The following is a 13,845-nucleotide window of genomic DNA, read 5'->3' as shown; positions in this document are numbered from 1 at the left end:
CTCTGCTCTCATTCTTTCCTTCTCTCTGAATCTATTGTATTCCTACATAGAATCATAGAATCATAGAATCAGTGAGGTTGGAAGGGACCTTTAAGATCATCAAGTCCAACCATTAACCTACCCTGATAAAAACACCACCACTTCTAAACCATGTCCCTAAGCACCTCATCTACCCTTTTCTTAAACACCTCCAGGGACGGTGAATCCACCACCTCTCTGGGCAGCTTATTCCAATGTTTAATAACCCTTTCAGTGAAAAAATGCTTCCTAATATCCAATCTAAACCTGCCCTGACATAACTTGAACCCGTTTCCTCTTGTCCTATCACTTGTCACCAGGGAGAAGAGGTCAGCTCCCAGAATCACAGAATCACAGAATCATCAGAGTTGGAAGGGACCTCCAGAGATCATCTAGCCCAACTCCCCTGCTAAAGCAGCATTGCCCAGAGCACATTACTCAGGACTGCATCCAGGCGGGTCTTGAAAATCTCCAGGGAAGGGGACTCCACAACCTCCCTGGGCAGCCTGTGCCAGTGCTCTGTCACCCTCACCGTAAAGAAGTTTTTCCGTGTATTTATATCTCTCTAAAACCTCCTTTCAGGTAGTTGTAGAGGGTGATAAGGTCTTCCCTCAGCCTCCTCTTCTCCAGGCTAAACAACCCCAGATCCCTCAGTCGTTCCTCATAAGGTTTGTCCTCCAGACCCTTCACCAGCTTTGTAGCCCTTCTCTGGACACGCTCCAACACCTCAATGTCCTTCTTGTAGTGAGGGGCCCAAAACTGAACACAGTACTCGAGGTGAGGCCTCACCAGTGCCGAGTACAGGGGGATGATTACTTCCCTAGTCCGGCTCACCACACTATTCCTGATGCAGGCCAGGATGGTGTTGGCCTTCTTGGCTGCCTGGGCACACTGCTGGCTCATGCTCAGCCGGTTGTCCACCAACACCCCCAGGTCCTTTTCTGCCAGGCAGCTTTCGAGCCACTCCGCCCCCAGTCTGTAGCACTGCATGGGGTTGTTGTGACCCAAGTGCAGGACCCGACACTTGAGACATTGCTAATGTCTTTCTTGTTCTTTAAACCTCGAGGCTCTAGCATGCCATTTGCTGCAATTATATTGCACAATTTGTCTGTGTGATATGATTGTGTGACATTCCACCATACAGACACCCACACATTACAGGGCTGCTTCTTGAACAAGATTTCCCACTGTCTAACACAAGGGGCACCCTTTCAAGTATGATTAGATCAGAGTGGAAATAAGACTGAAAAGTGAAAAATGGCTCATTCATGTCCTTTGCACGTCAGAAACTGTGTATCTGCACCACCAGTCCCATTTGCATGTAATATTTCTGGTTTCTGTGCATTTATGTTTTCTATGCATTTTTAATATATCACGATATGCTCTCTTCTCACTTGCTAAAATGTTTACAGCATGAACAAAGTTTACAAACACAAGCACGTGAAGTTTAACAGAAGCAACCAAAAAAAAAGAGTCTAAACTTTTCAAAGCTCCTTTTCTTGGATTTGAGGGATTGCTATGAACTTCTGGAAATTATCATCCTTAATCACCCTAAAAGATATGCTGACTTCATACACACAGAAAGGCATCTTAGGTGATGACATGCTTCAGAGAAGCATTTTCTGAAAAGTAGCAGTAGATGGGTAGTAAATGGAGTGGAACAACTAATTTGAACAAGTAATCTTTTGGTTTTTTTTTAAATTCAGTCTTCTTTCTTGGCTAGAGAAATATCTGCAAGCAATTTGAAGTCTGCTTCTGCCTGTGTTCTAAGGGATTCCAGTGGCACAGCTAAATGCTCAATAGTCTGTTGAGAGAAATAGCGAGGTGCCTTAGAGGAAAAGAAGATGCCAAGGGATGAACATGCCAAAAACTTTATAATGTCAGATATAGCAGGGCCATTCTCACTCTGCACACTAATTAACTATGGAATTAAAATCAGAGGCCAGAGTCTTTTTATTTCTTCCCTCTGTCCTCTGTTTTTATTTGTGGGAACATTCTTCACTATATTTCACTGTCTGGTCAGGAGATCCCAGAATAGGCTCTTTTAAGGGCATTGCATTCTGTTTGTGCTACGCCAAGATATTACTTTTGGCAGGCTGTTTATTTCTTTTCTCCTCTTTCTTTGTTTTCCATCCCTATGCAGTATGTCTTTACAATTCTCGACTCTATGTTCTGAGCGATTTATTTTCCTCTTCCATCCCCCTGTCTTTTCTTACCCTTCCCTCTATTCCCCCTCAGTCTCTCTTTTGTCTTGTGTCTCCTCTGTTGTTCTGACTTCTGACTCCTTGCCATGAAAAGCAACTTCTCTCATTTATTTTCTTTTCCTTCTGTTTGGAGAAGGCTTGGAAGCTGTGAAACTCCTTTCTGGATCCCTTTATTCTGTTCATGTCCTTGACTTATTTTTTTATCCAGAGTTCTTAGTGTACCAGTGGTTAGGAGATTTTTATGCTTCTTGTGTAATAATAAGTGTTTTTCTCTCATGTCTCCAAAAATGTTCCACATTTCCAGTAGCTCCAAGCCTTCCAACCTTGTAGAACTTCTTTTTATGCCTTCAGTGATTGACTCCATTCTTGTTCCCATCTTCATGTGTCTTTTCCATTCTTCTTGTTCAGCTCACTAATTTTTACATGTGGGGTTTGGGTCTCGATGCCAGCTTTTCCGAGGAAATGGGAAGGAGGGAGAAGAGAGCATCGTAGGCCAGATATCCTGGAGATGGCATAGGAAAGAGCTATATGATAAGCAGAAGCTCTTCCATGAAGTTTGTAGGATTAAGGACCCAGCATAAGATTGCAGCCCAGTATTTTTTCATTATAAAGCGGGTGGGAAATGTCAGCTGGCCCAATGTATCCTTTCCAAAATGTGTTAGCATATGAGCAAGCTTGTAATTTTCCATGTTGTAACTCTTACTAAGACACTATACCTGTAATATGCTGCTGTTCTGGCTTTATTACACTCTGTGCTAAAGGAGTTTTAGTGACTGACTTCAATGTAGATATTTCATAGATAGAGTGAAAAAAGGTTGCTGTAATGGTATGGTTTAATTTGATATTTTATGGAATCACTTGAACTGCAGTGTAATTAGACTGTTACCTGGGACTTGCATATCTAATAATGTATTTCATACCAGGTCTGTCTGCAAGATTCTAAAAATCTTGTTAAACTTTTTGGCTAACTTTCTTATTATCTCAAAAAGTCTCCATTGTCCTCTTTGGATGAGCTGAAGGGAAATAAAGCAAAATAGTTTCTGATTTGTCAGTCATTTTAGTTTAGTGTGTTCCACACAGGCTCCTTTTAGTAGGCTATTAAGTGTTCTCATACTACAGTTATCCAAGCTCCAAAATATCGTGATATCCCGGAGAAGATCTTTTTCTGTGACTGGGGCAGATTGGAAAGATCCCTTTGAGATTAATTAAGACAAATATAAAATAGCTCAGAGGCTTATGGAAGTCCTTAAAATAAAGTCTTCCTTCCAGTGAAAGTTACCGATTTAAGGATTATCGTGGTTTAGGCATAAATAATACATAATAAATACAATGTATTTAAAGCGACTTGATTTTTTTTTTTCTTCCAGAAACTAAGTAGAGAGGCAGAAATGTAACAAATGCTAAATGGTATAATTTTTTACAGTAGAAATGTTTCTCCAGAAAAAAATTACTTAGAAGTTACATTGACAGTAAAGCCAGCTTTTCAGAATCTCAACAAAAATTCATAAAGAGCAGTAAAATCTTCACTTAATTCTATCAGACAATAATTATCACTAATCAGTTAATGTTTTTCTAATTGCTTGGAGGGAATTGTTTCTTTTAACTTTTTTGTAACTGTCTGTTTTCATTCAGCGTTTCCTTCATTGTATGAGTACATGGTTTTGTAGAGCACCTAAGAGGGCTTGTTAAATGCTCATTTCTGGTGAAGATACAGAGTTTGATATTTATGCAATCAAAGTTCAATGTAGGGTGGGACTGTGAGATAGGGTGCATCTGATTTCCAAGACTCACTCAGAGATGTCAGGTAAGGTGAAGTGTAATCAATTTAGCATTTACTACTGCAGGGCAATCTATGTCACCACCTCTGATATGCCGTGATGTGATCTTCAAAAATATATTTTGTCTAACACAGTGTACCTTTCATACAATGTTACTGACCAGATCAATCAAATGGTGAGAGATATTTAATAAACATGCTTGTCATTCAAGATAATAACATTCTAGGCATTTTAAGGAAGATACATTTAGTGAACAGTAGTTCCACAGTGCTGAAATTCAGGATGTGCTCTGTATATTTGTTTAATTATTTAACACTTCCAAACAGAGGAAAGCTATATAGGATAAAATCATCACCTGAATTTGACCATAAAATATTCTGAATGTGACTGTACGTTTTAAAAAACCCCACCCTTCTATTCTTTATATCTAAAACAAATTAATGGAAGCGACTCGGAATAGGTATATAGAATTGAAATATTTTTAGTGGTTTTATTCTTTACACAACTTGTGGTTGTTTGGTATTGGTTGCTTTTAGAAGAGACAGAATAGCTTTACTTAGAAGTATAAGTTAAAAACATAAAGCTGCTAACATCAACTCTGATGAAAATGACAGTGATTGCTTTCAAACTAAAAAAAAATAAAATTAAGATATGTGAGAAACATTTGAAACCATGCCTAGCAAACTGTGCCAGTCATTTGAGAATGACTTACCCGAGTATGTGTTAATTTTGCAACTGTGTTCATCAAATATTTTAATTCACTTTTAAATGCACTGAGGCTTCTTTAATCTTTAAAGTGAACATTTGCCATCAGTAAATATGTTACAGATCTGACACAGGAAAGGGGAGAGGAGAGATCATATAGGTTTAGGGTGTAGCTGTAGTGAAAATGCAGTACAGGGCAGCTTTTTATTTAAGGTTTTATAGCTTCTGCTGTAAATATTGGCATAAATGACACAGATTGTCGAGCTATGGCATATGTTGCTTTTGAAAGAAAGACATTTTCACTTATTCAGTGAATTGAGGCCTCATGTTATTCCCTGCAGACCATGTCGTACCCCTTTCCAACCTATCAGGACTGATGACTTATCCAAACCAAACATCTGCTTTTCCATTCAGTGCAATTATTCAGTGTGCTACTGGGGGCAGATGGTTGTTAATCGACAGATCATTAATGTGGCAGGCCACTCTCTCTTTCTAACCTTAGAAAGGTCACAAGGTGTTAAGTTCCCTTGCTCCAGGCTGGTAAGATGCATATCTTTTGATTGAGTTGGATTTTTGATGTGTAACTGCAATTGAATTACTTGATACAATTACGGAGAAGCTTTTAATTAAACCTTTTTTCCTAAAAAAAAAAAATAAAAATAATATTGTTTTTACAGGGTAAGAATGATGCAACCAAGCGATGGGTTAGTGTCAATTACACTGTAGCTGTCAGAAAGTTCAAATGCTGAAATCTGGCGAGTGTGAATCCTAATCAGATAGCAGTGAGGATGCTCAGCTGCTACTCTAACACGGTCTCCAGCTATATGTGTCAATTTTCTGCAGAATTTAATTTAGCCCTAATGATGAAGAAATCTCTCTATTCGCACAGTCCTGTCAAGTCAAACTTTGGACAATCTAAATGAAGCAGACGAGGGCTTCAGGGAGAAGTGGCAGAGTGACATGCTGAAGAGATTTCACTTTCTTTTCCATTCCCACAGGTTATATCGAGGAAGCCTGTATTATTCCATGTCCCTCAGACTGCAAGCTCAGTGAGTGGTCCAACTGGTCTCGTTGTAGTAAATCCTGTGGGAGTGGGGTAAAAGTTCGGTCTAAATGGCTCCGCGAAAAACCCTACAATGGTGGAAGACCCTGTCCAAAGCTAGATCATGTCAATCAGGTAATTTGATTTACTTTTACATTATTGATATAGCTTTTTCCGTACCTCAGATAACCTTTTTAGCCGTATTGTTTCTTGATGTAGAAAAACTATACAACATAAGAGGCAGATGCAGGTAGAAGGAGGAATGTATGTTGGCTTAGATTTCCTCAGTCAGCATAGGATCTGCCTTTATTACTTCCTCGTCTGCAAGAACTTAGCACATCATCTGAACTGCAGATTGGAGACAATAAAACATTCTTACATGCAGATTGTGAAGACCACATTTCTGAAGATCTTCACTTACAATGAGTAAAATGTTTTAAACTAGTAAGATTCTTAGTGTCCTTCCCTGACCATCTTAGATTAGAAAGCAAATTAAAACTTCTGAAACACACAATATCATCTCAGCATCCCTTGGTGAGTTTTAGTCAAGCTGGAGCCCGACCTTCAAGGTACACTTGCTCTGGCACTGCTGTTCCAGTCAGGGATGCACCTCTGAAGTCAATCTCCCGGTTGTCCCACTAACTGCACTTGATTTTCCAGTACAGAGCAGTCTGGCTGCACAGTCTGGATCCTCTTCAAGTGAAACTAAGCCAGAACACGTGATCCAAAAGCACACCGGGAGTGCTTTGACGGCTAATGAGCATTTAGACTTTGGGACCAAGTTTAGCCCTAGTCCAAGTCAAACCCCAAAGCTTGTTTGCTCCTGTTTGCTTGGAGAGTTTTAGAAAGAAAAACCTTCCTTGTCAATGAACTTATGCTCTTCGGAGTTGATTTATATTCATATTACTGTTGAATTTAATTTAGTCTTCAGAGGCATGTTAAACAGCCACATGGTCTTCTCTGTAAATATTCAAAGGTTGAAAAAAAAGTGCTGTCAATTTACATTTGAATAAAAAGGCATGTATTTAATATTATCCTATTGACATTTTGCTAGCACAGAGTGAAATGGCTTGTTGATCCAATTTTCTACTTTAGGGAATGTAATTAGTTCTAATTTAGAAAATAATAAGTGTTAAACTGCAACTAATAAACTAAGTTTGTGATCTACTTTAACAAAATACAAAGTAGAATGAGGGTTGCTGGATTTGGGTCAGCATGTAAATATACTTTAAATTAGGAGCAATGTGTTTCAATTGGAGCAAATTATAGTCTATACAGAACTCTTTTTCCTTCTTTAATATTCATGTAGTACATAATAGTATTCTTCTGCATCAAAGCTGATTTTGCTAGAGTTCTGTTAGCCACTTACATGCAACACTATTGCCCTCTACTGGTACTTTGACTCGAATTTGATTTGTTGCAATGTTAGACGGTACTTGCCAAATAATAATAGATGATTCAAAATGTAAGTACTGTAAAAATAAAATTGAAATCTAGTACTTTAATGAGAAAGGAACTCTACAGATAAGATAGGAATGTCGAAGAGTACAGAGGCTGTGACTTTCAATTTTAAATACATTCACTGACAATCCAGAAACGTGCAGGGAATACACCTGCATTCTAATTTGAGTTAATTATTTAATCTAAATGTGATCCACCATTAATTCATCTGGCAAACTACTGAATCTTCAGAATATTTATTTCAATTATTAAATGTAATTTTTTTATTTATATATTTAATACTTATATATGTAACATGCTTATTTACATACATACAAAGCATAATGGTTAGACTGGGTCTTTGATGCCCACAAGTATGTGGAAGGTGATGTACAGAGGGGCTGTTCTGTAAGGTGAGATCTAGGAATTATGAACTCTGAGGAAGGACTGCAATGTGTTGTCTAGCTGTCCTGGTTTGAGCAAGCTGCAAATGGTATGGAATAAGGGGAGGAATGTTCTGGTTTGAAGTAAAACAGGACCAATTTTTGTTCAGTAACTTTACCTTTTAGCTGGGCTGCTTCTAACTACTGAAATTAACAGCATCTTATGCAGAAACTGTTTGCTTTCAGAGCGATAGGACATGTTTATAGCTGATGCCCAGGCATGGTATGTAGAGAGGCTCTTGCTTATACTTATTGCTATAACAGCCAAAGGCAGCTAACTTTCTTATTTGCCTCATTGGAGGGTCAGAAGTGGAAAAGCATAGTGGGGTCCCACCTGCAGGGAGGAGCGGACAGGACAGGTGACCCAAAACTGACCAACGGGGTTTTCCATCCCATCTGCCTCATGCTCAGTATAAATGCTGAGGGATCAAAGGGTCAGCTCTTTCTTCAATGGCTGGTATCTGAGGAGGACCCTGTCTGTTCATCTGCCTTTGATCCTGACCCTGAATCCAGATCCAGAATCTAGTTCCCATCCATCACTGTCCAGCTTGGGACTTCCCCAGTGCCAGCCAGTGATGTGATTGTCATCCTGGGAGCTTGATACACTTTTGTATATATTTCATTATTCCTTTTTATTTTATTATTAATATTTCATTAAAGTAGTTTACTTCCTTCTAAACACATAAGTCTCTCTCTCACTCTTCTTCCTCTCTGTTTGAAGAGTTAGGGAAGAGTATCTGTTGGTTGCCCAGTGGCTGGTTCGGCCCATGGAAGAGGAGATGGGAGGGAGGATGCTGGCAGTCTGCTAGCGTGTACATAAAAGGATGTTGCAAAGAAGGATGAAATAATTAATTTTCCATGGCCATCGTGGATAGGATAAAAAGTGGTAGGCTTGGACTGCTGCAAGCAGATTTGGGTTAAGCCTTGAGAAAACTTTCTAGTGGTAAAGCTAGTGAAACATTGAAATAAAGTGCTTAAGATATCTGTCAGGTTTTAAGACTAAGTTGCTCAGCGTTTCTCAGGGCTGACGTGTATGACTGTATTTTGGAGGAGGACTGAACACAGCGAAGGTTAGATGTCTCATTGAGCATCTTTCTTCCTGGGTCATACATGCCAGGGTGACTCCCAAACCGCACTCGAATGAAGCTTGTTCAGTACTCACTTCACTAGGCTAAAAGTCTTCATGATTACAATAATAATAGAGTCAGGTTTATTATAAAATCAAGTCAGCGGCCTTCAGAGGATTTCATATGAAGAGGCTAATCTAAGACAGTTAGAGAAAATAAAGGCATGCCTCTCTTCATTGGCTCCAGGCATTATATGCCCCCTTATCCAGCACCTGCTGGTATGCAATCCCCACTGCCATGGCCTGCAGTCATAGTTACAAAAATGCCGGTAGGGACAGGAGAACACCACTAAACACATGCAATACAATATAGAGTTCTTCTTTGGCTTTCTGGCAAGATATCCAATTTTTAGGTTACTGGAAAAACTGTTGAGTGTGCGGGGTTTATGCATTTCTTATGCTGACCAGGGTGAGACATATAGAGATATTTCCATAAATTAAGGCTTCCCTATTCTCATTTTATATTCCCATCATTCTCAGGGATGGGAATAAATAAAGTGCTACTTCCCATGTGACTGCAAGTTGTGCTCTGGGTCCAGTACCTTCCTTAACGTGCATTTACACCACCCATCTTTACGCCTGAGTTAATGCTTATATAGTTCAAAGAAGGACCAAATGTGCTGAATATGTTGGACTTCTTGTGCATGGGATGATCAGCTGCGTAGCGATATATCAGACTCTCTACACATTCATTGGTCAAATCGTCTTTTCTTTTTTTTGGTGACTGGTGGTAATTTGTTGTGGGTTAACTGATAAACTATCAAACCATCAAACCTCTTTTTCTACCCAAGCAGTGTTGGGAGAAAGATGGAAGAAAGAAAATGAAGGACTTGTTTAAGACAATATATTATGTTGTCTAGAAATATTAGTTGTGCTGACTTGATACCCAGAATGATATGTGAAGTTAACTGGTATAAGATAATTTTGAAGCAATGGGCTTTAAATAATCTATGCATAGTTCAGATACTCAATGAAGGATTTAGGAACTTTGGAAGGGTGAGAACTGAAAGTTCTTTTATTGTCCTGAATCTATTGCACTTAATGCTGCCAGAACAATTTCAATTAATAGAGAAGTCCCGTGTCCTCTCCAAAACCGTTAAGGATTTTCTCTTGTCTTAGGGAAACTGGATTCCCTACTATGTGAAGAGTTGATGCTTGTTATAGGCAAAAAGGAAAAACAGTTTTATCATGTGTTAAAGACTGAGAAAGAGATTAGCTAATTTACAGTCTCTTCCTACTGGTTGTGATTTATAAACTTTTATTTTCTCCAAAGGGCAAACTTCTTGAAAAAATGCCTTATGACAGGAAGGGAGATGCAAGAGGAAAAGTTGGATGTATTTTGTTTGGTAGAAGTCATAGAATATTGTTCATAATAAAAGCTAAATGAATGCCATTTATGTACCTATTCTTCACTCTAATCATTCTTTTTATCTTTGTTTTTTTCCTTTTGGTTCATGAAAATGCTTTCTTCAGGCTCAGGTAAGAGTTTCTAAAGTAAAGAAATAACCTTAACAAGTTTTCTGATTGTGCTCCAATGTTTATGTTGTCTGTCCTTTTTTTTGTAATGTATGTTTGAGAAAATATATGGAACGCTGTATAAGGTAGTATAGAAGATACTATTTCAAGTCTGAATTCAAATCTAAACATAATACCAATGCCAGTACACCAAAATAGTAGAGTGATTTTCGGTATCCACAATGAAAAATAAAACGAACCAGTATATATTGCTATAATTTACCTTAAGCTCACGTCTCCTTAGAAATACAAAAACCCCACAACTAGTAACAGTGGGATGAAATGTTTAAGGAGAGATGTGAGGGATAGAAGTACAGTTTTAGCAGAGTTTTGACAGCATTTTTCTAAAAAGTATACTCGTGAGTTAGCCCAGTTACAGATTTGATGTTAGCTGTGTTGATGTTATTGGTGGAAATGGCACAGCATGGCCTTAGTAGCAGAGAAACCAGGGAATCTGTCATTAGATGTCTTAGCCTCTGAATTTTCATTATTTCTATAGTTTTCTATCAAGTATTTTATCTGTATTATTACTACAGCCTCTAAATCAGCAAGTTTACATTTGTTATTCTTACCCAAAAGACCATTAATCTTTTTTTGCATGGTCACTGTTGCATGTTTATCTTACTCGTGTGCAACAAAACTGACCCTCGATGTGGATTCCAGGTATATGAGGTAGTCCCCTGCCACAGTGACTGCAGTCAGTATGTGTGGGTTACTGAGCCCTGGAGTGTCTGCAAGGTGACCAATGTGGACTTAAAAGAGAACTGTGGAGAAGGTGTTCAAACGAGGAAAGTCAGGTAAACCAGTATTGCTCCTCCTTCACTTTAGAGAACCTTCACTTTCAGTTGTGGTTGTATTTAATTTGAGGTAATTCTGTTGAATGTATAGTGTTAAGTCCAGCCATAGTATACTGGACCAGAACTCTGGCTGAGGTAAATCAGAATAGCTTCAGTGAGTGCAGTATGACTCTGTCTACTGATTACGGATAAAGACCTTGATTCCTACTTTATAAACTAATGTATATTGTACTTCCTATACTGCTTCAAGCACCTCAATGTATGATTTTGGCACTTTTCTGAAAGGTTAAATGGTCCTTTTTCTATATGAAACTCTGATTTTTAAAAAAACCCTTCTAAGTAGAATCATAGAATGGTTTAGGTTGGAAGGGACCTTAAAGATCATTTAGTTCCAACCGCCCTGCCATGGGCAGGGACACCTCCCTCTAGGCCAGGTTGCTCAAAGCCCCATCTAACCTGGCCTTGAACACCTCCAGGGATGGGGCATCCACAGCTTCCCTGGGCAGCCTGTGCCAGTGCCTCTCCACCCTCAGAGTGAAAAATTTCTTCCTGGTATGTAATCTAAATCTCCCCTCTTCTAGTTTGAAGCCATTCCCTCTCATCCTATCACTACATGCCCTTGCAAAAAGTCCCTCTCCAGCTTTCTTGTAGGCCCCGCTATAAGGTCTCCCTGTAGCCTTCTCTTCTCAAGGCTGAACAACCCCAAATAGTTACACTTATTACAGGCAAAAGTAGCAAAAGTGAATGACATGAAAAAGAAGAGTCCAGAAATCTGGTGTTTATTGAACCTGATCTAAGCATCTTGTAAGCTTGCTCATCATCCCTGATCTCTAATCAAAGGTTAATTAAAATTAGTCTCACATGGTGTGGTACACAGCAAAGGCTGGGGTTGGGGTTGGTTGGGTTTCTTTAATGGCTGACTGCAAAGCGACACACAATTTGAGATTATAAAGTTGAGTAAGAAAGCATAATATGAATTCAGTTTGAAGGACCAAAATGGGAGTTGTATGGAGTGAACTGCTGCAGATTCTCTTTTCCCTGCCACAAGTACTTAGAAATGGGCACATTTGCAAGTTTCTGTTCACAGCAGCACTGTTTCTTCAATGTAACAGTTTACTTCAAGAAGGTCACAGTATTACTGTTTGCTTCACCAAAGTCAGAAAGACTATGCACAGTTGTTCTCATACAATCACGTCTAAACAGATTCCCGTAAGAATTCTCTTAAAAAAGCTCCAATATGAAAAATAAGAAGTAATCAGTGTTTATGTTGAAAAATAGACTTTAACACTACCATCAAAGATAAAGAAAATTATTTCAGCCCTTTCAGACTAAAAACATCTTTAATTTATTATCACATAATGCCATTAAAATACTAATGCCGCAAAGCAAATACGTGCTTATGCTGTATCTCTTGTGTTTACCTTAGAAAAAAAAGAATGTTTCAAAATTAGTTTAGACTGATAATGTAAGCTATTTGTGAGAAAATAATGAAAGACACTCAGAATATTTCCATGAATGTGAAAGGCTTCATATTAATATAAGCTTTTCTTTTGTAATTCCGGAAAACAAACTTAAGCCTCTTAATTTGAATGATCCTAGTCATGTACTAGTTGGTCTTCTGCTGACAGGTGGAAGTGACAAGTTAGCAGCAGATTCCACAGCACTGGAAATACTATGGAATGAAGACTGTCGTCTTCAGCTCTGCAAAACTGAGCATAATAATTTCTCATCTTAACTGGGCCTCCAGCTGCTAATTTAATATAATGGTAATTTAAAAGCATCTGTGTAAATTAGGGTTTAATATAAAGAATATAAAATTTTAAAAGTTCTAATATATCTACATTTAAAATTAACAGTTGAAGAATGGACAAAATATCTTTAAATGATAGCTGATTCACATTATTCTGGCTTACTGGTAAGCTAACGTCAAATAAACCTGCCCAGAAACTCTCAGAAAATCACTGATAGGAAACGTCGAAATCTGTGCACTTCATTATATGGCTGTTGTCTGTAAACGTGAGGATTATTTTTGGGTCTTCAGCTTTTCTTGTGTATTCATAGGTCAGTACTTAGTTCTGTTACTTCAATTACTTCATGATTGTTATTTGCTGACAAAATGTTAAAGTGCTTCAAAATACTGAGGAACACAGTTACTGTACAAATAATCCACGGCAAATGCAGTTTATGTGCAGTTCTTTTTTCCAGGTGCATGTTAAACACTGTGGATGGTCCTTCTGACACTGTAGAGGACTATCTGTGTGACCCTGAAGAGATGCCACTTGGTGCTAGAAAATGCACGTTACCGTGTCCTGAGGACTGTGTCACGTCTGAATGGGGATCATGGTCTCGATGTTCTTTGGTAAGAAGTACATGGAAGTGTAATATTTGTCATTTTAGGAGGATACTTTAAAAATGTATGCATGACATTGTGCAAAGATGCTGGGTTAAGCAGTGATTACACACGGACATATCTATATTTCCTGTTATCTTTAGGGTCATTGATAGTTGGTCGCAAATGAAGTGTGCCAGTATTATCCATTCAGTGAAATTGTTCCAAACTACAAAATATAGTCACCAGTGGTCATTCTTCAGTGTGGGTGGCTTCTGCGTGGTGGACTAACTTTGGCAGTGGCTTGTGGGTCCATTTTTGAGCCTACCTGTGAGCCTCTCCATAGCAGTGCAGTCACTGCACTGAAAATGTCGCTATCTTGTAAAGAGCAAAGTCTGTAGATCAAGACTGAGCATAGAAAGATAATTTTGGGTCTCCTCTCCCCTTC

At 38.6% G+C, this 13,845-nt stretch overlaps 1 protein-coding gene across 1 annotated transcript in view; it reads left to right on the top strand.

The window, feature by feature from the left end:
- The window catches only part of THSD7A (thrombospondin type 1 domain containing 7A), a 214,093-nt gene that overhangs the window by 178,409 nt on the left and 21,839 nt on the right, over positions 1-13,845 (top strand). Inside the window, exons 15-17 of the mRNA XM_082479202.1 lie at positions 5,704-5,882; positions 10,935-11,068; positions 13,274-13,427. Coding sequence (XP_082335328.1) covers positions 5,704-5,882; positions 10,935-11,068; positions 13,274-13,427 — 467 coding nt within the window. The remainder of the gene's footprint in view (positions 1-5,703; positions 5,883-10,934; positions 11,069-13,273; positions 13,428-13,845) is intronic.

Source organism: Vanellus vanellus (assembly GCF_965231255.1).
Source record: "Vanellus vanellus genome assembly, chromosome: 2".
Classification (NCBI taxonomy): domain Eukaryota; kingdom Metazoa; phylum Chordata; class Aves; order Charadriiformes; family Charadriidae; genus Vanellus; species Vanellus vanellus.
Note: the sequence above shows the minus strand (reverse complement) of the source record. Positions and strands in the feature narration are given on the sequence as shown.